At 39.1% G+C, this 22,072-nt stretch overlaps 3 protein-coding genes across 3 annotated transcripts; 1 reads left to right on the top strand and 2 right to left on the bottom strand.

Annotated features, from left to right (window-relative positions):
• Positions 1 to 3,077: 3,077 nt before the first annotated feature.
• LOC130743682 (phosphatidylinositol 4-kinase gamma 3-like) lies at positions 3,078 to 6,574 on the top strand. The gene is made up of 3 exons (XM_057595914.1): positions 3,078 to 3,300; positions 3,500 to 5,133; positions 5,919 to 6,574. The coding sequence occupies exons 2-3, from the start codon at positions 3,775 to 3,777 to the stop codon at positions 6,294 to 6,296; spliced, it is 1,737 nt and encodes a 578-aa protein (XP_057451897.1). The 5' UTR covers positions 3,078 to 3,300; positions 3,500 to 3,774; the 3' UTR covers positions 6,297 to 6,574.
• Positions 6,575 to 8,451: 1,877 nt separating this feature from the next.
• Positions 8,452 to 11,555, bottom strand: LOC130743671 (probable pectinesterase/pectinesterase inhibitor 34). The gene is made up of 3 exons (XM_057595906.1): positions 10,399 to 11,555; positions 9,802 to 9,941; positions 8,452 to 9,375 (listed from the first exon to the last, which is right to left on the bottom strand). Exons 1-3 carry the CDS (start codon positions 11,307 to 11,309, stop codon positions 8,678 to 8,680), a joined length of 1,749 nt encoding a protein of 582 aa, XP_057451889.1. The 5' UTR covers positions 11,310 to 11,555; the 3' UTR covers positions 8,452 to 8,677.
• Positions 11,556 to 19,402: 7,847 nt separating this feature from the next.
• On the bottom strand, positions 19,403 to 21,743 carry LOC130744042 (uncharacterized). Its single transcript, XM_057596239.1, has 3 exons — positions 21,426 to 21,743; positions 19,482 to 20,675; positions 19,403 to 19,408 (listed from the first exon to the last, which is right to left on the bottom strand). The coding sequence occupies exons 1-3, from the start codon at positions 21,741 to 21,743 to the stop codon at positions 19,403 to 19,405; spliced, it is 1,518 nt and encodes a 505-aa protein (XP_057452222.1).
• Between the last annotated feature and the right edge of the window lie 329 nt (positions 21,744 to 22,072).

Below are 22,072 nucleotides of genomic sequence, written 5' to 3'. Positions count from 1 at the left end.
CAATTCTCATCTCAGAAGCTATAAGCTTCTTTTTATAATTGATGTTTATTTTATAATCAAATTGTAGAAAGACTTAGTGAACATGTACTTAGTCTATTGCGAGCTATGAAGCTAGATGCGAAGTTCATTGTGTTTCATAGGTTATAAATTTACTAATGGAGACTGAGATATTTTAATGCAGCTTAATGATTGAACAAGCTATATTTTACTATTGAACATTAAGATCCGTTTTAGTCTTTTAAGTGATTTAATCTCCCTAATTGGAGACAAGTATCATTAGGCACGGATCAATGACATGTAACAGAGTACATGGATTATAAAAGTAGCGATCCAAGGTCAACTAGAGATCCAAGAATTTTTGTGCTTAACGATTCTGTTGATTGAGATTACCCATGAGGTTGCCTATAACCAAGCATTCTGAATGTTGCGTTTAGCTTTTACAAGCACGGAGCACTTTGGCACTTTAATGGGGAGCCCAACAATGCATTTATTAAAATACTACTAAATGACATATTTTATACGAAATCAAATTTGTACTTAAGTACTAAAACTTACCAACGTTTAGGTTACATTTTAAAAATCCAATCACCGTGAGACGCGGTAGAGAAAAGTGATTGTTTCAAAGATGAAAATTTGTGTTACGACTAGGATCCTCTCCATCTACCGGAGGATTCAGCCCTTGTAAACAACTCATGTAATATTTCAACAATAAATTAAGTTTTTATTTAGATTAATCTCAACCATTTCATATTCAAATCAATAGTCCAAAAGCTGTTGGATGGATGCTGTAGGGAGATGGGGTGCAGAGAATCCAAATTCTAGAAGTTATACATCTTAAATTCTAAATAAGCATGTCTTAAACTATATGCTAATGATGAAATCAAGTACTTTTTGGTTTATGATGGATGTCGTCACCCGTTCGAAAAATGGTTGCATGTATCTTTTAATAAATGTTTTTCTCAAGATTCGAACATGTGCTCTCATGTCCTATCTTTATGGGGGTCTAGCTTATTTATCACTTGACCAACACTTTGTTGGTTGAAATGAAGTATCCGTGCACTACTCAAAACTATTTGAAGCTATTCACAATTGTCACAAATCTTGGAACAAAAATACCATCTTGATAGGATTAGAGCCACATTAGTAAGAGCTTATTTGAGATATCTTATAGCATAAATGTTTATGCAATTATTTGAGACTTTATGTAAATATCTTATGTCTTACTTGTAAGTTGTTTTAAGCATATTTTTATAAAGTATTCATATTAGCTTATGAGTAAGAGCACATGCTTTTTCCAGCCGGAGTAATAACGAAATTAAAGTAATATACATCATCATTAACCTTTCAGAGACTTGCAAAATAATCCCCCTTCTGTCCCTAATTATAAGACTCTTTAAAGACATGATTGATGTCCCTTTACTATGTTCTAGAAATATTTATTATTTTTTTTTCAAGTATACGTTTTGTATTTATTTTACTTTTGTAATCCAAAATTTTAATTACCACTTATAATTATTTTTCTAGACTATTCAACACATTAATTAAGGTTAAATGTGAATGATTGTATAAACTTTTAAAAAACTAATACTACCTTCCTTCGTTCCTTATTAATTGTTCATTTAAGAAGAAAAAATTGTTTCTATTTATCTGTCTACTTAGAATTTCAAAAGATGTTTTTCCAAATAATTCCCTTGTGAGGAGAATAAATGAGAAGAGATAAAATATATTTTAAAGAGTAAAATAGGAAAAAAAAATACTTTTATGAAAATTAACAAAATTAATTGCACTTATTAATATATGTTTCTTCTCTTTTCTTTATGCATAGTTAATAAGGAATGAATGAAGTATGTTAATTACCCTTATTACATATTTTCTTAATAAGCGTAATTGTCTTAAGAGAATTTTATCAAAAAATAATCTCCTTCCATTGTCGAACTTAGCCTTATTAATTTTAAGCTTTTTTAAAGAAATTTAAGTTTAATAATAATCACTGTAATTTGCAGTTGCGTCAAACACTCAATTGCGTTAATGTTATGATATTTATTCATATCACGTCTCTTTTTATAGAAGTGTTATAAAACTTGAACTGGTCATCAACTTGGTCAAGGTAATAGGTCAATGAGTGATTCAACTGAATTAATATTAATTATAACATTTATAAAATGCTCAAGCTCAATTCCTCTTGGCTCCGCTTTTTATTAAATTGCTCAGTAGTGGATATTTTAATTTCACACAAACCCAACCCGATTGGACCATCAATTTTTTCTCGATATTGATTTCAAGTTTGACTGATTCATATCGAGTTTGATTGGTTTGACTATATGTCCAATCCAACATAAAAACTGGACCGATCACATGCTCGGTTCACGATTGAGTTTAATACGTTTATAGTTATTTTTATTTTTGATATCGGAGGTTAAAATTGTATATCACGTAATAAAAGTGGAGGAGTAATTAATATGAAACATGTCTTCGAGGATTAGCTCAAGTGATAAGAGCTAGAAAACATAAACATTGAGTAAAATGAAGGGTGAATGGTCAAAATTCGAACAAATTACTAATACTGCAAATATTACTAACTACTAACATTTACCTATGAAAAGAAATGAAACATGAAGTGAATGAGCTTCATGAAATTGATCTCAAATAACACATGCCATATATATATATATACATACATACATACAATGCATTTACCTTGCTCATTCTCTTCACTTAGCTAAAAATTAGAAAAAACAGAGCACAAAGTTCGCATAAACTATGTTCATGCATTCATCCCTATTTCACTAAACACAATACAGTTTATATACCAATAAATTCAAAACTATAAAAGCTTTTTTTTTTTTTTTTAACTTTAGAAGAAAGTAATTAATTAATGTATTACGTGGTGGAGAGGTTAATCAAAATGAATACTAATAGTTATTGAATAATAATGATGAATCTCCTTGGCTTCAAGTGCTTAACAAGAAAAGAAAACAAAAATGGTAACTAGTAACGTGTTTTTAATACATAAATTGAACTTGTTTTACAAGCCATGGAGTCTACGCCTATAAATACCACCTCACTTTCTCACTCCCACTTCAAAACACTTGTCTCTTTTCTCTTTTCTCTTTTTTCTTCTGTACCTTCACGCGGTACTACTGACTCACTGAGTCAAGTCTATTTTCCCGGAAAATCGGCAACCTGAGAAAATGCCCGATTCTCGGAAAATCGATTCGCACAACAATGGCGCTTAGATTCTCCACTTTCTCCTTTCACCGTCATCCTACCTGAGCTTCTTCTTCTTCTTCTTCATTCTCTGTAAGCTTCTCGTTCACTCTGATTCTGATCGATCGTTATTGTTAGTGTAGTTTGATTGATTTGAAGAAATTTCATGTAAACTATCTCATTTCTCTTTGCCTTTACTGATTTTCTGCTTTTTTGTATGTAAATTTCATGTAGTTTGTTTGATTGAATTCAATCTTCTCTGCTTGAAGAATTTTTTTCTTGCTTTCTGTAGGGTAACTGGCTCTGAGCTCTGATTGCTGGAGAGAAATTTCAATACATGTAGCATTAGATTAGGCTTTGATTTCTTGTTTACTGCTTAGGCATAGGGATGCTATTGCAGTAACAGTAAAAGCAATTTGAAGTTGAAATAGAGATGTAAAGAGAAAAAAAAGTTTAGGGTTGCCATTTGGTGATTCTGATTCCCTTTTATGATGGGAGCATTTGGTTGTCAGATTCATAGCTTGTTTATTTTTGAGACAGCAAGGTATTGAACCTGAGAAATTGAGGATGGCTTGTTTGGCGCTTCGTCCGATGCACGAAGAAGCTTTTGGTGATTTTACCAGCTGTTTTAGTCATCATTTGCGGGACTCGATTTTGATTTACCTGACTGTTGGTGGATCCGTGGTTCCGATGCATATTATGGAGACGGATTCGATAGCTTCGATGAAGCTGAGAATTCAAACGTTTAAAGGATTTTTTGTGAGGAAACAGAAGCTGGTTTTTGAAGGGAAGGAATTGGCTCGTGACAAATTGTGCGTCCGTGATTATGGTGTTTCGGATGGGAATGTGTTGCACCTGGTGCTTAGGCTTTCTGATCTTCAAGCTATTACTGTTAGGACTGAATGTGGAAAGGAGTTTGGGTTTTATGTCGGGAAGAAAAGGAATGTGGGTTATGTAAAGCAGCAGATTGCGAGGAAAGGGCAAGGGTTGTTGGATCTTGCAGATCAAGAATTGGTGTGGGAGGGTGAGGCGCTTGAAGACCAGAGACTTATAGAGGACATCTGTAAGGACAACGATGCAGTAATTCACTTTTTGGTTAGGACATCAGATGCCAAAGTTACGACTAAACCAGTTGGGAAGGATTTTGAGTTATCAATTGAGGCATACACTGTGCCAAGTTTTAGTGCAGGCCAGTTAGGGTCAGTGTCAGTAACAAATAGGGCCCTGAAGAGGAATGAATTGACTAGAGAATTTCTTTTGGAACCAATTGTTGTGAATCCCAAGATCAAAATTCCACAAGTGATCCAGGAGCTAATTAAGATTACTTCAGAGGGGTTAGAAAAAGGTGGTAAACCAATTCAATCATCAGAGGGATCTGGAGGGGCTTATCTCATGCAAGATTCACTCGGCTTGAAGTATGTTTCTGTTTTCAAGCCTATTGATGAGGAGCCGATGGCAATCAATAATCCTCGAGGCCTACCTCTCTCTGTGGATGGTGAAGGGGGGTTAAAGAAAGGTACACGAGTAGGGCAAGGTGCGTTGAGAGAAGTTGCAGCTTACATTTTGGATCATCCTAAGAAAGGACCCCGCTCATATCATAACAGTGATGAAAAGGGGTTTGCTGGAGTTCCTCCTACAGTCATGGTCAAATGCTTGCATAAAGGATTCCATCATCCTGAAGGTTACAATAGTGCTTCAGATAATGTTAAATTAGGATCACTTCAGATGTTTATGAAGAATATTGGAAGTTGTGAAGACATGGGCCCTAGTGTATTTCCGGTGGAAGAGGTACACAAGATCTCTGTGCTGGATATCAGGTTGGCAAATGCAGATAGGCATGCTGGGAACATTTTAGTTGCCAAGGATGGTGAAAATGGCTCAACTGTGCTTATTCCAATTGATCATGGCTATTGCTTACCTGAGAGTGTAAGTCTTCTAACACAATAAATGTACTGGTTGTAAGGATATTTTAAGCTGACGATACTAATTACTATGGTCAACTGTTCTGTGTGTTTCTTAAATCTACTTCTCAATCTTCTCTAGTTCAGAATAACTGTTAAAATGCTATAACTTTCTTAGCTAAATTCTCTGCTTTATATTTTCCAGTGCTACTATTTGCAATGCTATGTGCTTAACTGATCTGTGTTATAGCTAATAATAAGATGTTAATATTTGTACTCAAATTGCTATAGGTTTTAGACTGGATGAAATGTAGAGTTTTTACTCAACTTTAGATTCTCTGGAGTCTGGACTCTGTATCTTCTGATTTTGATCTTGGTATTGATATTGATTACTTCTGCATATGATTTTTCATTATTTGATGATCCCTTACCCCTGTTCAACCTCTATAATACCTTTTATAGAAACATGACTTTCATTTTCAATGCCTGTCATTCAGATGTCAAAACCTTTTCTATAATCTCTAGTTGATTTTATCATTTTTTTTGGCAATTGCTTCCATTCTCTGGTTGATTTTATTTCTGTTCTTCGTGATTATGTTATCAATACCTTCATTATAAAAATGGTTTTGCAAGGTTTCTAGGTCAGAATATGATTGGTCCGTGTGGAAACCACATTGAACACGTAGTTATTATCAACTCTTCTTTCTTGCTATTCTTAAAGGAGTTAAATATATTCATGTTAATTTGAAGTTTGGTTTCCCTCTCCTTTTTCTTCTTCTTCATATGCTGTTTTTTTCTCCTATTTTGCAGTTTGAAGACTGCACTTTTGACTGGTTGTATTGGCCACAAGCCAAAGAGCCCTACTCCCCAGATACCATTGAGTACATAAAATCTCTGGATGCTGAAGAAGATATCAAGCTTTTGAAGTTTCATGGATGGGAGCTTCCTCCTGAATGCGCCCGACTCCTTCGAATATCAACCATGCTTCTGAAGAAGGGTGCAGAGAAAGGACTCCCTCCTTTCACCATTGGGAGCATCATGTGTAGAGAAACACTGAAGAAAAAATCTGTCATTGAGCAAATTATTGAGGAAGCTGAGGAAGGTGCACTTCCTGGAACAAGCGAAGCTTCTTTTCTCGATCTTGTTTCAGTGATAATGGATAGCCATTTAGAAGAGCCATTCCCATGAGTACTGAATACACATATTGCTTTTGTTAATAAAGATGGCGATAAAGTGATGACTCTCCATTCGGCTTCAAAATGGATCCCTTACTATGGTATATATACTTAACTGTTGGTTAAAACTTCTTATGACCCACCAATCAAGAATTTTATTCTTGTATTGCAATATCCATTCCTTATGCATCTCAGATCACAAGGAATTTTTGTGCAGTTCCTCTGTGAATATAAAATTCTGAAAATAAAGGTTGTGGTTTCAATAAAAGAAATCGTTCCATGTTCTGCTGATGCTGGTTTTCTCTTAATATTTTGAATTCCTGTGAGGAGCACTGATATTTTCTGCAGCTACCTAAGCCCTGCTTGACAGCAATGGAACTAGATGAATTAACATTGTTGGAAAGAATGGAAATGATACGATTTTTATTTTTGTGTGAAAATTGAAGAAGGCGACTTGAATTTAAAAAATAGTTGAAAAGGTGAAAATGGAGAACAAAACTTAGTTCATAGCAACCATGCAAGTTTGTAATAATTAATTAAGACATAAACCAACGTTAATTTAAAATTATAACTAAATAACTTTTGCTCATATCACTCAACTGAGGTGAGAAAATCTTTTGAATTTGCTAGATCCCAAGATCAAGGCCTATTCAGCATCCATATTTTGCACTTTACTTATCTTTTCATTTCTGATTTCAAGTTTTAGATATCTTTTGTATTTCCAAAGTAAAGTTTCAGATATCATTCCTAGCAGAAAAATCAACTTAAAAAAAAAAAACAAGTATTTGTATTTCTTTGTTTTGTTACATCAAAGTCAAAATAATTAGAATTCAATGCCATGTTAACACATGTAAATGGCATACCATGCCTTGTAAAATGGGACTTTTTTTACCGATATACATATTGCTTTTTCAATTCATGCTCAGTGGGCCCGCTAACAAGAAAAATTATACTAACTATACACATTGCTTTTAGAAAATAAGAATTATTGTCTATTATTTCCTTCCAAGATTTTTTTGATAAGGCTTTGTCTGATTAAGAAAAAATCTGATCCATATTGTAAATAGCAAGTACTCAGTGTGGTTCATGAATCATGAGTTAACCACTTTTCAACATTGTCCATTATAGAAGCCCCTTTTATTAGTGTAATAATTTTACAACTTGCCCTTTTCTTATATAGCGTTTAATTCACAAACATACAAAAATAGAACAACCTACCTTATTTTATTTTCTGAGTAATCTACATGCTGCGAAGTTTGTTTTGATGAAACTCACGAGCACGGCAAACATATTTAATTGAAGAGTGATGTTTTGCGAAAATCATGGACATGGTTTGTCATAAACCAACATTCCACTACCATGTAGATCTGTAAATGTTCGTCGATAAAAGATTTGGTAACAAATAGTATTTTCCTTCCAACAAATCTAGTGAAATTAAAAGTTACTATTTTTTTAATCCAATGTCATTTTGCTATATCTGTAAAATGTATTAAGCATATAAAATAGAATTCATGTTATATTTGGTCTCATTTGAACTTACCTATTGTTTTTTGACAAAAACACTTACCTATTGTTCTGGGTCGGCCAAAATAATGTCTTGGTCAATGTTGAAAATTCACAGTCAAGTGACCGACCAAATGAAAGCTTTAACCTATATCCAAAGGGCTAGCTGAACTGAGGTGAAGCTCGTAGAGTTGAAACCCTCCTTTATCTCAAAGTTTATTCCACAGTTGAGGATGGTTTACTTTCTCAAACTGTCTGTATCTTCAAGTGTAGGACACTACTTATCCCCATTCCCCACATGGAAAATATTACCGGGTCACCTAAACACACTCATCCTTTAATAGTTGAACCTATACGTGGATGGAAACTATCAATTATTATATGAACCATTGACACCACCATGTGCCATTTCTTATCTGGTGCCCCCACTAATCAATAACTTTTCATGCATGCTCCGTGGAAGTTTCCCGGAAATTGCAGTTAGACTAAACTTCCCAATCCAATGTCTAAATTGGGGAAGACATGAAATCCATTGTGATACCTCAGGCTAGCTTTCTTAATTTCCAACGATGGAATGACAATGCAAGTGCATTTCTAGACAATCAGCCAGGGGAAAAAAGAAAAATAGAGAAATTTAATTGAATACATGTATAAAACTCTTCATCTAAATTAAATCCATTTGTTATTCTTTATTCGACATTGCATTACAACTTATATTTCTTATCATGACCACTGGGGTGAAAAAAAAAGCATGGTACCAAAAAATAAACTATATTTTTAGTTTAATACAATTATTGCAAATAAACTAATTATAAAAATATATGGGGACAAATTGGGTTGGTTTGGACTATATATGGAACAAGATTTAATCAAGTTGCAGTGTGGAATAATTCACGTAGATAAGCCACTTAGGAATGCCACTCCGGTGGACGGCAACCAGGTAGCGCCCAATATGAATTGCGCCACCGTGAACCTGCTCGCTTCCAATGCGGATGTAATGACCCGATACCCGGGCCAGTTGACCCGTTGCCCAACGGCAGCACCCGGCCCATAATTCATGTACTCACCATAATACAAAGTATCCAAAGCAAACGTTGTGTTCCACTCCAACCACCCACGTTGATGCACGTGATCACCAATGTATGACATCATGTACACCGTTCTAGAGTAAAGTTTCCACGGTCGGCCCAGATAGGTCTCAAAGCTTTCATTGGAAGCTTTGAGATCTGCTGCGGCTAGGACCCGACAGGCATGGATTGAAATACCCGTGTTCTGATTCGGGTCCTTTCTATTTTGGGCCGTGATGGTGTTTTTTTGTTGGGCCATGGGCTTTCGCGCGTAGAGGCTGCAGTTTTGGAAAACTACCGCGGCATTGCCGAATATGAAGTCTACGGTGCCGTAGATGTCACACTCGCGGTAGAATTGACGGTTGGAGTGTACATACATTGTGTCCTGGTACCCAATCACATTGCAGCGGTACACCACCGCGTGGTCTGCTCCGACACGGAGGGCCACCGCTTGGTGCTTCTCCGGCCCGGCGTAGTTCTCAAAAGTCATGTCCCTTGCAATGAAACCTGCGCCTGAAGCAGCTGCATAGACACATAGGAGGAGGGTTAATAACTTGATATTGTAAGAAACATCATTTTCGTTTTTTTATTCTTTTGAATTTTAATTCGTTAACTTTTTTTATGTTTATTCTTTGGTAAATTTAGGTGGCAGAGGCGATGGAATGGAACATTCAATTGAAGTAGAAAAACGACTAAAAAAACAGTAAGGAATCTTGAAATATGACAACCTAGAATGGTAGTAGTAGGCCACGTGCAACTTGTTCTGGTCTACTTCGTGTCGTGCATGGTTTTGGACCACTAGTTTCGTGGTTTCTCTTTTTCCTTTTTTTTTTTTACTAACATACTATTTTTTATTATTAAGAAAAATAAGTTGACAATTTTAAAATTTTACTTATATTTAGGAAAATACAAAATTATTAGCAAAGGAAAAGGTTAGGGAGTTTTTACCAAAGGAAGCAGTGTGAAATGTGGTGAGGAGGCCATCCATGACATTTTTGCCACCTGTAATGACTGTCTTGCCCTTTCCATCCCCTATGATCATCACATTGGTTCTCTTTCTCCCTATCTTCAAATTGTTCTCTTCATACCTGAAATTAAATTTGAATTTATGGCACCATTACAACATTGTCAGCACCGCATGAAGTGTTCGTGTTTTCACCTAACGCAATTAATTGTCTGAACCAGATTGATTTTTGAATGAAATGTTTAACTTCAAAATAAAAGTGAATACAATTTTGATGTCATAATCGATCAATGAGAATGGAGGCACATCAATACAAAATACTGAAAATAGTACTAGTTTTTTTTTATAAGCTACAAAATAGTACTATACTGAATATGAAAAAGGACCCATTCATTAAAATATTACATTCACATGATTACAGTTGTATTAATACAAACAAGTCAATTACGCAATCACTCCATAATCCACTATCCACAAACAAATAAAAAGTCATTTCACAACTTAATAAAAATAATTATTTAAAAAATAGGTGCTTAGTGCCTAAGCAGGAAAAATAAAAATAAAGGAAAGGATGAAATTACCTTCCTGCCCTGACGTAGATAATGAAACGCCGGGAGCCATACTCCGGCACCTTCTTAATAGCTTCGGCGATGGTCTTCGCCGTTCCGTTGCCATCTTTCGAGACGACAACATCGGCTTGCATTGCCGACACCGGAAGGCTCAGCAATCTCCTATCTCGCCGGTTCAACCATCTCGGGAAATTATCATCTCGCATTGCGAGTAACCGTCGATTCTGTATGGGAACGCCGGAGAAGTCATCGCCGGCGCCAGCGAATATGGCGAGGCAGTTGCTGACGAGCTCTGAAAGATCCTTGAGGTTGCCAGCCATCTGGTCCTTGACGTCGCCGGAGGTGTCGGCAAACCCATCCGCGCACGTGTCCTGGTTGGTGAGCGCGGCGCTGAGCCATGTCATCACGTCGGAGGAGGACGACCCGGCGGCGAAGGAGGAGAGTGAGCGGCCAAGAGCGTCAACGGAATCATCGAGAAGCTCAAGGCAGTCGTCGTAGGCGGCGCGGACGCGGGGATCCATGCTGGCGGAGATCGCGGCGGAGGAGTAGAGCGCCTTGGCGAGATGCTGGAAGGTCATGTTGAGTGAAATGTGGACGAGGTCTCTCTCCGACGCCGCCGTGGATCCCGGAAAATCAAGGAGGGACTTCACGCAGAGTGAAGGAAACCGTGTTTTGCTGCACGTGTTTGAAATTGCCTGTGTCGGTTTCGCCCGGAGGGTGGAAGCTCCGGAGCCTCCGGCTCGGGAGCGTACAGCGGTGAGTACGACGGCGGAGGCGACGATCAGGACGACGGCGAGGAGTACTAGAATAATGAGCTTCTTCTTTCTTCCGGAGGTTGTTTTAGTTCTTGAGTTGACTAGAGCTACATCGGAGCGAGAGGAACCACCACCTGAATCGGAGGGTCCCAATTTCCCATACTCCATGTTTATTTCAATTTTCAGATGTTGTTTTCAGAAAATTGAGCAATATTTACTACTAATTTTGTGGTCAGTGATGGGTATGTAATGGATGAGGCATTTATTTATATACATGACGGTGAGTTGAGACAGTGGGGGAGTGAGAAACAGTGTGTTGTGTTTTTTTGGTGTATGCATGAGTGAAGTTTGTTGTGAGGTCAATGTCTCAGGAATGAGCTGGCTGCAACTTTCTTTCACTAGTTCTGTGTCTGCACACTGAATGTATAGGAAGGAGGGTGTGATTAAGTCACACTAGGGGCTTTTTTTCTTGCTTCTGTTTTTAGCTTTGTTTGTGACCGTGGAAGGAATGAGCAGGGATTTGCATCACTTTTTATTTATTTATTAAATTGTTTTAACTCGACTCTGTGCTGAAAGTAAAAAGTCTCATTAATAATGCGACTCATTGAAATTAAACTTTTACCCTAAAAGTTTAAACAATCACTTTTACCCGCAACCGACACTAATTAGATACTTTTAAACTGACATTCAAACAATTCCATCTCATCCGTGCATATGTCAACTCTGTTTCATTATTTAATCGCGCTAAAAAAAGGAGAAAAACTTGAATTAAATTATTTCATCGATCATTTTTATCAAGTTTTCTATTCAAATAATAGTAAATGAATTTTATTTTTAAAAACAAGTGATATTTATTAAAAAATTATTATTCAATTTTAAAATTGTATGCATATGTCATTGTATGGTTGGTGAATTTGATGAAATAGATTATAAGGAATATTGTCTTATATATATTAACAATTCCAATTTTTAGTTTTTTAAATCATCAAAAGAATATCAACACTTTTACGCTTTGTTTAGTAGAAAAGAGAGAGATAAAGAAGAGAGAAGTTGAGTAGAGAGAAAAATGTGAGAAATAGAATAGATTTAGAAGTTGTTTAGTATGATAAAAAAATATGAGAGATAGATTAAAAAGAATGATGTGTATGAGAGACAAAAAATAATTTTGTTGTTTCATGTAAGACCCTGAATTAAATAACTAGATTATTTATTTATTTTCGTTGTATTAATTAATGGAGTAATTATATTCTATTATTTTTATTTTATTTTCTTGACTCGAACCCTTATGAGTCATGAAAATTATTTATATAGTAATTAAGTTCAGATTATGACTATGGATGTTACGTTAGTCAGTTTGATTGATAGTACGAGTCATATTCGCACCTGACTAAGGTCGAGAGTGTCCAAAAAAGGCTATATCTGCTCGTAGAGCATTGTTTAAGAGAATTTTAGAATTAAAGGGAGAATAAGAACCTCTGAGTAATTTTCCCATGACCAATATTCCGATACAAAACCCTGGATTGTACGCTTGTTAGGCTTTGCTTCCCGGAAGTCCGTCGAAGCTAGAGTTTACCTCTCGGGGACTTTAATTAAGACCCCGAATGAAAAGATTTTCTATTCGGAGCTTCTAACGAAGTTTCCATCCGCGTGGCCTGTGGGGGCGCAACTCCAAGCACTCTGCTTTTGAGAGAGAGTCCCCGCATTGTAATGTTAATACGTCGTCACCCTCTCGTGGTGTACTTTTATTTTATTTTATTTTATTCTGTTATCTTCCTATCTCGGTTATCCTCTTAGGTGCTACTCTGCTACTCGACACCAAGCGTGTGACTTTCACCTAAGCGTTGACTTCCAAAACCTGAATTAATAAGCGTAGCGGAACAATAAAACGTAAGTGGTAATACTTAGGTTTGGGATAACACACTCCTACACAAATATATACATCACAACAAGTACACATCATCGCAGCGACTATATCGCAGAGTCTACCGCCACCCAAAACATACATCACTAAGCCAAACCGCACGGCTGTCATCAGAGTCCTATTAAACTGAGCTCATCATACAAGGGTACTACAAAATAGCTCAGTGGTCATAAGAGTACATCATCATCAGAGAACAAAAAGACAAAACACAAGATATCAACAGACACCATCACTAGCTCCTCCTCTAGTCGCTAGGCCCCACATCCCACCTACGGGGACGTCCCTCTCTCCTCCTCCTCCTCGTGTCCGTACCGGGTACCTCCTTCACATGCCCATTCTCCACGGGCATGTCAGGCTGAGGCTCCCGTGGTGGTGGTACAGCTGCCAAAGGAGCGGCGAAGTTCGGCATAGGTGGTAGCGGAGGCTCCTCCAAGATCTCCTGAGCTAGGAAGTGTGGGGGCATGATGAAACTGAACATCCGAGGAAAAGAAACTGGGTAACCAGGTACAGGGCTATCGGGATGGCGATACCAGAACGTCGACATCCCTACATATGTACAGATACCGGTGTGAGGGTCAATATACCATCCCTCCGGCGAGGAAAAGTCCGCCAGTATCATCTCAACTGGAAGGTCCATCTCCCTCAGCTATCTCTGTGTTATCTAGAAAAATAAAGCGTAAGGGTGAGCTACAGAACGACTTAGATATAAATCATATATAATATATCAGTCAGAAGTAAGGCAAATAATTATATTCGGTTAGCAATCAATCATCATCCTGCAACCACACACAATCACAGACAAATTACATAACCAAATATGAGTTTATGCTATGCATGCCACCGTATCAACCAACACATATCACATATGATTGCTGGGCCCATTGGCTCCTCAAAGCCTCTCACTTCGGAACGTCACTCGGGAATATGGCGCCACCGGCCCACTCTTTACCGAGTCTGAATACCCTTTTAGCGTTTTCGAATTGCACTGCCACTCATGGTCTTACGTGCCACCTCAGGTATCTCGGGCATCCACACCGGGTGCACATCCGGGGTCTCAGGTGGAAGTTGCCGCACGTTCCTACTCTTTATCCTACATGCTCATGTTATGATGCATGAAAATTATTCAATCATCGTTCAACCATCTCCCCCTTATCCTGCCTGGAACCACACAAGGTTCGGTTACTCATATTTGAGTAGTTATCCTGGAGGCATTCTGAATTCGTAATCGAACCATCACCTGGAATACCTGTTATTCAGTGATCAACAACAGAAATATAGCTTCATGCATAAACGGTTTTATTATTACTCTAAGCCATTATCACCTAATTATTTTCTAATCAATTTCTCCTAAATGCAAAATCCTTGTTGAAAGCTAAAGATAGATCTGTTGATCACTGAATAACTATTCCATGGTTCCTGCCACATAATGCCTCCAAGACCCATTCCCCTGTATTTCTTTTCTCTGAGCCATAACCTGCACCTGTCTAATGCATCAATCAACCATACAAGTATCCAGCATTCACACACAACACCTGTATTAAAGTTACAACCATATCGAATAGCAATGATAATTAACAGCTAATTAAATATAATTAAACGCGATCCTCCTGCCAGAGAATCATATAATCATCATATCCTCGTAGCCTGTAAACTCCCCTTACCCAAAGGAAGTGAAGTGGATTGTTCCTGACCTGCAATATACACAATTCACAATACTTGAATTAACCACACAAATTTAAGTTCACTTAAGTCCAAATTAAGCTATCTTTAAGTGATTTTAAAGGTCAAGTTTCAAGGTCATAACATAGACAAGCACTTAAACCATATATTCATTAATATGATAGTCTAATGTGAGTCCATTAACATGTTCCAAATCTGTCTAGCTTTAGCACATAACAACGTAAAATGCTAAATTAAACCATGTTAAACCAATTTAAGCCCTTTTTGAAGTCATATAAAAATCAATCATCAAGGTCTGAATATGATTAGCCAATTAATCTCTGAAGTCAGGGGTTCTCAGACCATAATAAGGTCTCTTAATGCTGGTCCAAACCTGTCCAAACCTGCACACATCTTAATACAGCAACTTAACTCATTTTTATGTCAAATTGAAGCATTTTTAAGTTTGATTAATTATCAATAACTCATCTATTGACACAATCAACCAGCAACAGAGGATTTTAAGACCTTAGTGGGCTGTAAAATAGAGCTGCCAGAGGCTCTAAACCTCTGGTTCGTGCTCCTCCTCTCCATGTCGTGAAAAAGAGCAAGGGAGGTGATGAACTTGTTCATCACACCCTCTTTTCCAGGTCTGTACCCACAAGCTGCATAAAACCATAATCTAGAACCTATTTCATGATCAATACATGTCCAGTAATGCAAAGAATGATTTAGAGTACATTGGTCATGAAGGTAAGGACATGCATGAGAGCAAAATTCGAATTTTATAAAAGCTCTCTGTTCATTAGGAAAGGCTTTGAATTTCGCAAAATAAACATCATATTCGGACTCAAAGCATCGATTAGAGTCAGGAGAAGGTCTTTTTACCGAATTCCAAGACGAACTCCGGCGAAGCTCGCCGGAGAAGATGGCGGTGTGCGGCGGTGGAGCGAGCGGAGGGCAGAACTGGCTTCGTCTCCTCCTCACGAACACAGTGGAGGTGATCTCGTTAAGTGGGTATCAAAGAGCAGAGAGGGAGAGCAAGTTGCAGGTTTGAGAAATTTAAGAGATGAAAGAAAAGAGTGTGTGAGAGGGAGAGAGGAACAGATAGAGTAGGAAAGGAATTGTGTGGGAAAAATTTCCACCCAACACCTCTTTAGATAGAGGGCCCAAGCTTATATGTCAAGCTTTATCCCACAATAGAACTCATATCATAAAAATAGAGTTTTTGATCTTGTAGTATGAGTTTGGCCATTAAAATTTCATGCAAGCATATCACCATGTTCAAAAATATGATGAAGAGAAGTATGGTGATGTGAGGTTGAACAATAGGATTAGGTGCTGCATTCACGTTTCACTCCTTGAACTCTAGAAATTTTCAAATAAAAGTCCTTAAGTTCTTCCTTGTTTCAAACTTTAGTCCTTAAAGAAATTGCTAACTCAAAAATAAGGGCTTATGTCATAGAAATATTAGAAATAAATTCTGAATATATGTAAAATTATTTCTAACTATTATCTAATTATTCCTAAGCTAGTAGGTCTCAAGGTGGGATGTTACATTTACCCATCCTTTTAAGAATTTCGTCCCCGAAATTCTCCATTAAGAGATTACCGAATAGTGAGGGGTACCGCTTCCTTGCGCTTTCTTCCAACTCCCAAGTTGCGTCTTGATTATCATCGCTCCAGGCTAGCTTCACCAGTGGAACTGTTCTCTTACGAAGTTGTTTTTCTCTCCTTTCGAGTATCTTCACTGGTTGAGTTGGGTAGGTGAGATTCTCCTCAAGCTCGATGTTGTCGGGTTCGATTACATGAGAAGAGTCAGGTAGGTATTTCCTTAATTGAGATATGTGGAACACATCGTGGAGGTTTGATAATGAGGGAGGCAAGGCGATGCGATATGCTACTGCGCCAATCCTGTCAAGAATTTGATAAGGACCAAGATATTTAGGAGTGAGCTTCTTAGAGTGTATGGATCTTCCAACTCCAGTGATAGGTGTGACTCGCAAAAAGACATGATCTCCTTCCTGAAATTCAAGTGGCTTGTGACGTTTATCATAGTAGGATTTTTGTCGATCTTGTGCAATCCTCAACTTCTCTCTGATGCTTCTAACTTTTTCTGTCATTTCTTGAAGTAGTTCAGGCCCGAGTGTGATCTTGTCCTCACCACTAAGCCAGCACAAAGGGGTTTTACACCTCCTTCCGTATAGAGCTTCGAATGGTGCCATACCCAAACTAGAGTGATAGCTGTTGTTGTAAGAGAACTCCGCTAACGGTAGAAAATCCTCCCAAGAGCCTTTGTAGTCTAGCACACATGCTCGCAACATATCTTCCAGTGTCTGTATTGTCCTTTCAGATTGTCCGTCTGACTGAGGATGGTAAGCAGAACTCAAACTGAGTCTAGTCCCCAATGCCTCATGTAAACTTCCCCAAAATTTTGACACAAATCTGGGATCTCGATCAGAAACAATATTAGCAGGTACTCCATGTAGCCTGACGATCTCCTTCACATAAATTCTTGCTAACTTCTCTGATGGAAAGGTCATGTTCACTGCTATGAAGTGTGCACTCTTGGTTAAGCGATCCACGATTACCCAAATTGCATCATGTCCAGTAGTAGTCCTGGGTAGTCCTGAGACAAAGTCCATGGAAATTCCTTCCCACTTCCACTCAGGTATTGACAGAGGTTGTAAGCTTCCAGAAGGTTTCTGATGCTCCCCTTTTACTTTCTGACACGTCAGACAGGACGTCACCTTCTTCATGATATCCTTCTTCATTCCGGGCCACCAAAACATTTTCTTCAAATCTTGATACATCTTGGTGGTGCCGGGATGTATGCTGAAATCACTCTTGTGTCCCTCTTCAAGAATCTTTTGCCTTAGCTCTCCACCTTCAGGAACGCATAATCTCCCTTGATATCTCCAAAGACCGTCAGGACCCTTGAGAAAATCAGGTCTGCTCATGCTGTCTCTCCCATGTGCTTCCTTCTGTAAATTCTCATCTCGCGCTTGCTCCTTTTTAACTTCTTCTATGAACTCATTGGTGAGAGTCAGGGTCCCAAGTCTCGTTCCCTGTGGTAAAGTCTCCATGATGAGGTTCATATCTCTGAATTTCTCTATCAACTCTGTTTCTTCAATCATCAATCTTGCTGCATGTAAACTCTTTCGACTCAACGCATCAGCCACCACATTAGCTTTTCCCGGGTGATATTGTAACTTGAAATCATAATCTTCAAGGAATTCCACCCATCGGCGTTGTCTCATGTTGAGAGTCTTCTGATCAAACAAGTATTTTAAGCTCTGATGGTCGCTGTATATAGTGAATTTTACACCATACAGATAATGTCTCCAGATCTTCAAAGCGAAAACCACCGCTGCTAGCTCCATGTCATGAGTTGGGTAGTTTTGCTCGTGAGGTCGTAGTTGCTGTGAGGCGTAGGCTATAACCTTCCGTTCCTGCATTAGCACGCACCCCAAACCAGATTTCGAGGCGTCACAGTACACATCATAGTCCTTTGAGGGATCTGGTAAGGTCAACACCGGTGCTTTAGTTAGTCGCTCCTTCAAGGTCTGGAAGCTCTATTCACACTTCTCCGTCCAGACGAACGGGTGATCCTTCTTGGTCAGCTGAGTTAGTGGAGTAGCAATTTTAGAGAACCCTTCAATAAATCTTCGATAGTATCCAGCCAGCCCTAAGAAACTTCTTACTCCAGTGACAGTCTCCGGGACCTTCCATGAGTTCACAGCTTCTACTTTGGCAGGGTCTACAGCGATTCCGTCTTCGCTCACAACATGTCCCAGAAATTGAACTTGCTCTAGCCAGAACTCACATTTTGAGAGTTTGGCATACAACTTCCGATCCTTCAAGACCTTCAATACGACCTGCATATGTTCAACATGCTCTTCCTTGCTTTTGGAATAGATAAGTATGTCGTCTATAAAGACTATCACAAACTTATCTAGGTAGGGATGGAAGATCCTGTTCATATAATCCATGAAAATTGCAGGAGCGTTGGTCACCCCGAACGGCATCACCAAATATTCATAGTGCCCGTACCGAGTCCGAAAGGCTGTCTTCTGCACGTCGTCTGATTTAACTCTGATTTGGTGGTAACCGGACCGCAAATCAATTTTGGAGAAGACTCTGGCTCCCTTCAATTGATCCATGAGATCATCGATCCGAGGTAAAGGGTACCTATTTTTAATAGTAACCTTATTGAGTTGACGATAGTCAACACACAAACGCATGCTTCCATCCTTCTTCTTCACAAGCAATACCGGAGCTCCCCATGGCGATACACTGGGACGGATGAACCCTTTGGACAATAACTCTTCAACTTGTTTCTGTAGTTCAGCAAGCTCCAAGGGTGAAATGCGATAAGGTGCTGCAGAAATTGGTGTTGTTCCAGGAATCACATCAATAGCAAACTCCACTTCCCGTTCTGGTGGAAGTTCTGTCATATCTTCAGGAAAAACTTCTGGAAATTCTCGTACAACGGGAATGTCTTCCATGGCTGGTCGCTTGGTTCCTTCTGAAGAGAAGAGAATTAAGTATGCTGAGGGTTCCTTCTCAGGTAAAGAGGCGGTATGCTTCTCCTTGTACTTTTGGAGGAATATAGGGACTCTTAGCCGACAATCCAACAATACATTATTGATGGAAAGCCAGTTCATGCCCAGAATAATGTCTAGACCTTCTAAAGGTAGACAGACAAGATTAGTAATGTATTCCCTGTCCTCTATCACCAAGGGACACTTCTTACATACAGAAGACGTGACTGCGGATTCCTTGGTAGGAGTGGTTACTACTAAGTCATAAGGTAATTGTGTTATAACCAATTTTAGCGACTTAGCCCGCTCATGTGATATGAAGGAATGTGTCGCACCTGAATCGTACAAAACTACTAAAGAGATGTCGCAGAGGAAACACGTACCCTGTATCAAATCTTCAGAAGTATTGGCCTCTGCGCCGGTCATTGCAAAAACTTTACCCTTGTTCACGGGTCTCCCAGGTTTCTGAGCACTTGCTCCAGCTGAGTTTCTTGGTGCAGAAGTGGTGTTGGTACCTCCAACAACGGGTGGCTTCAAGTTAGTCTGTCCTGATGTAGTTGTTGCAGTACAACTCCAAGATTTGTGTCCTTCCTTTCCACACCGATAACAAGTCACATGGCTGTTAGGATTTGTTGGTCTTGCACCACCATAGTTCCTGTTTTGAAGTTCCGGTTTGTAGTTCCTAGGTGAATAAGGCTTCTTTCGTTCTTCTCTCCTCTTAGAAGTCTTGTTGAATTTTGAGCTTTTGTAGTACTCCCTCCGAGCTCGATCATTTTCTTCAAATATCCTGCATTTTTCCACCAGCACAGTAAAAGTGCGGATTTGCTGATGTCCTATTGCTGCCCTGATGTCAGGCCTCAAACCGCACTCAAAACGAATGCATTTGGAGGCGTCGTCAGCTGTTGTACCATAGTAAGGATGAAATTGACTCAATTCTTCAAAGCGAGCCGCATATTGTCCCACAAACATCTCTCCTTGTTTGAGCTCCAAGAACTCGGTCTCCTTTTTGCCTTTTACATCAGCAGGAAAGTATTTTTCAAGGAATGCCTCCTTGAAGATGCTCCAAGTCAAGACTCCATCAGGTGGAGTGATTCTGCTTTTGGCGTGTACCCACCAGTTCCTAGCTTCTTCGTGAAACAAGTAAGAAGCATAAGCTATCATCCGGTCCTCACTTGTAGGCAAGGACTCATAGATCTGTTCAATTTTACGAAGCCAGCGGTTGGCGCCTTCAGGGTCATAACCTCCATCAAATAGAGGTGGATTTCGCTTAAGGAATTTGTCAATTCCTTTGTATACATCATCCTCTGCTGGTTGATTCTGTTGTTCGGCTCTGGCAGCCTGATTAGCTAAGAAATTAGTCAGTTGGCGTAAAGCTTCCGCCATGTCGTTATCCATTTTCCTGAAATGCAACTAAATTAGTAAACAATCATACACAAATAAATTCATAGCAAATAATCAAGTATACATAACAGGTAATCAAACACATCAATCATCAAAGCATACGAATAAAGTTAGTCTTTCGTAGAGTTCCTGAGTTCCACAGTTGAGGAACTTGAAGCTCTGATACCAAACCTGTGGGGGCGCAACTCCAAGCACTCTGCTTTTGAGAGAGAGTCCCCACGTTGTAATGTTAATACGTCGTCACCCTCTCGTGGTGTACTTTTATTTTATTTTATTTTATTCTGTTATCTTCCTATCTCGATTATCCTCTTAGGTGCTACTCTGCTACTCGACACCAAGCGTGTGACTTTCACCTAAGCGTTGACTTCCAAAACCTGAATTAATAAGCGTAGCGGAACAATAAAACGTAAGTGGTAATACTTAGGTTTGGGATAACACACTCCTACACAAATATATACATCACAACAAGTACACATCATCGCAGCGACTATATCGCAGAGTCTGCCGCCACCCAAAACATACATCACTAAGCCAAACCGCACGGCTGTCATCAGAGTCCTATTAAACTGAGCTCATCATACAAGGGTACTACAAAATAGCTCAGTGGTCATAAGAGTACATCATCATCAGAGAACAAAAAGACAAAACACAAGATATCAACAGACACCATCACTAGCTCCTCCTCTAGTCGCTAGGCCCCACATCCCACCTACGGGGACGTCCCTCTCTCCTCCTCCTCCTCGTGTCCGTACCGGGTACCTCCTTCACATGCCCATTCTCCACGGGCATGTCAGGCTGAGGCTCCCGTGGTGGTGGTACAGCTGCCAAAGGAGCGGCGAAGTTCGGCATAGGTGGTAGCGGAGGCTCCTCCAAGATCTCCTGAGCTAGGAAGTGTGGGGGCATGATGAAACTGAACATCCGAGGAAAAGAAACTGGGTAACCAGGTACAGGGCTATCGGGATGGCGATACCAGAACGTCGACATCCCTACATATGTACAGATACCGGTGTGAGGGTCAATATACCATCCCTCCGGCGAGGAAAAGTCCGCCAGTATCATCTCAACTGGAAGGTCCATCTCCCTCAGCTATCTCTGTGTTATCTAGAAAAATAAAGCGTAAGGGTGAGCTACAGAACGACTTAGATATAAATCATATATAATATATCAGTCAGAAGTAAGGCAAATAATTATATTCGGTTAGCAATCAATCATCATCCTGCAACCACACACAATCACAGACAAATTACATAACCAAATATGAGTTTATGCTATGCATGCCACCGTATCAACCAACACATATCACATATGATTGCTGGGCCCATTGGCTCCTCAAAGCCTCTCACTTCGGAACGTCACTCGGGAATATGGCGCCACCGGCCCACTCTTTACCGAGTCTGAATACCCTT

The sequence above is a fragment of the Lotus japonicus genome, chromosome 1, assembly GCF_012489685.1.
Source record: "Lotus japonicus ecotype B-129 chromosome 1, LjGifu_v1.2".
NCBI classification, from domain to species: domain Eukaryota; kingdom Viridiplantae; phylum Streptophyta; class Magnoliopsida; order Fabales; family Fabaceae; genus Lotus; species Lotus japonicus.
This window is presented reverse-complemented; position numbering and strand designations above follow the sequence as displayed.

What these genes read in the sequence shown, in the direction of transcription:
- LOC130743671 (XM_057595906.1), bottom strand. Translation starts at nt 11,309, where the DNA reads ATGGAGTATGGGAAATTGGGACCCTCCGATTCAGGTGGTGGTTCCTCT. An exon ending in ATCTACGTCAGGGCAGGAAG is followed by an intron (nt 9,942 to 10,398) that starts GTAATTTCATCC and finishes ATTTAATTTCAG; the next exon opens with GTATGAAGAGAACAATTTGA. An exon ending in ATTTCACACTGCTTCCTTTG is followed by an intron (nt 9,376 to 9,801) that starts GTAAAAACTCCC and finishes GTGTCTATGCAG; the next exon opens with CTGCTTCAGGCGCAGGTTTC.
- LOC130744042 (XM_057596239.1), bottom strand. Translation starts at nt 21,743, where the DNA reads ATGGACCTTCCAGTTGAGATGATACTGGCGGACTTTTCCTCGCCGGAG. An exon ending in AGAATGGGCATGTGAAGGAG is followed by an intron (nt 20,676 to 21,425) that starts GTACCCGGTACG and finishes TTACTAATTTAG; the next exon opens with TTGCATTTCAGGAAAATGGA.
- LOC130743682 (XM_057595914.1), top strand. Translation starts at nt 3,775, where the DNA reads ATGGCTTGTTTGGCGCTTCGTCCGATGCACGAAGAAGCTTTTGGTGAT. An exon ending in GCTATTGCTTACCTGAGAGT is followed by an intron (nt 5,134 to 5,918) that starts GTAAGTCTTCTA and finishes CCTATTTTGCAG; the next exon opens with TTTGAAGACTGCACTTTTGA.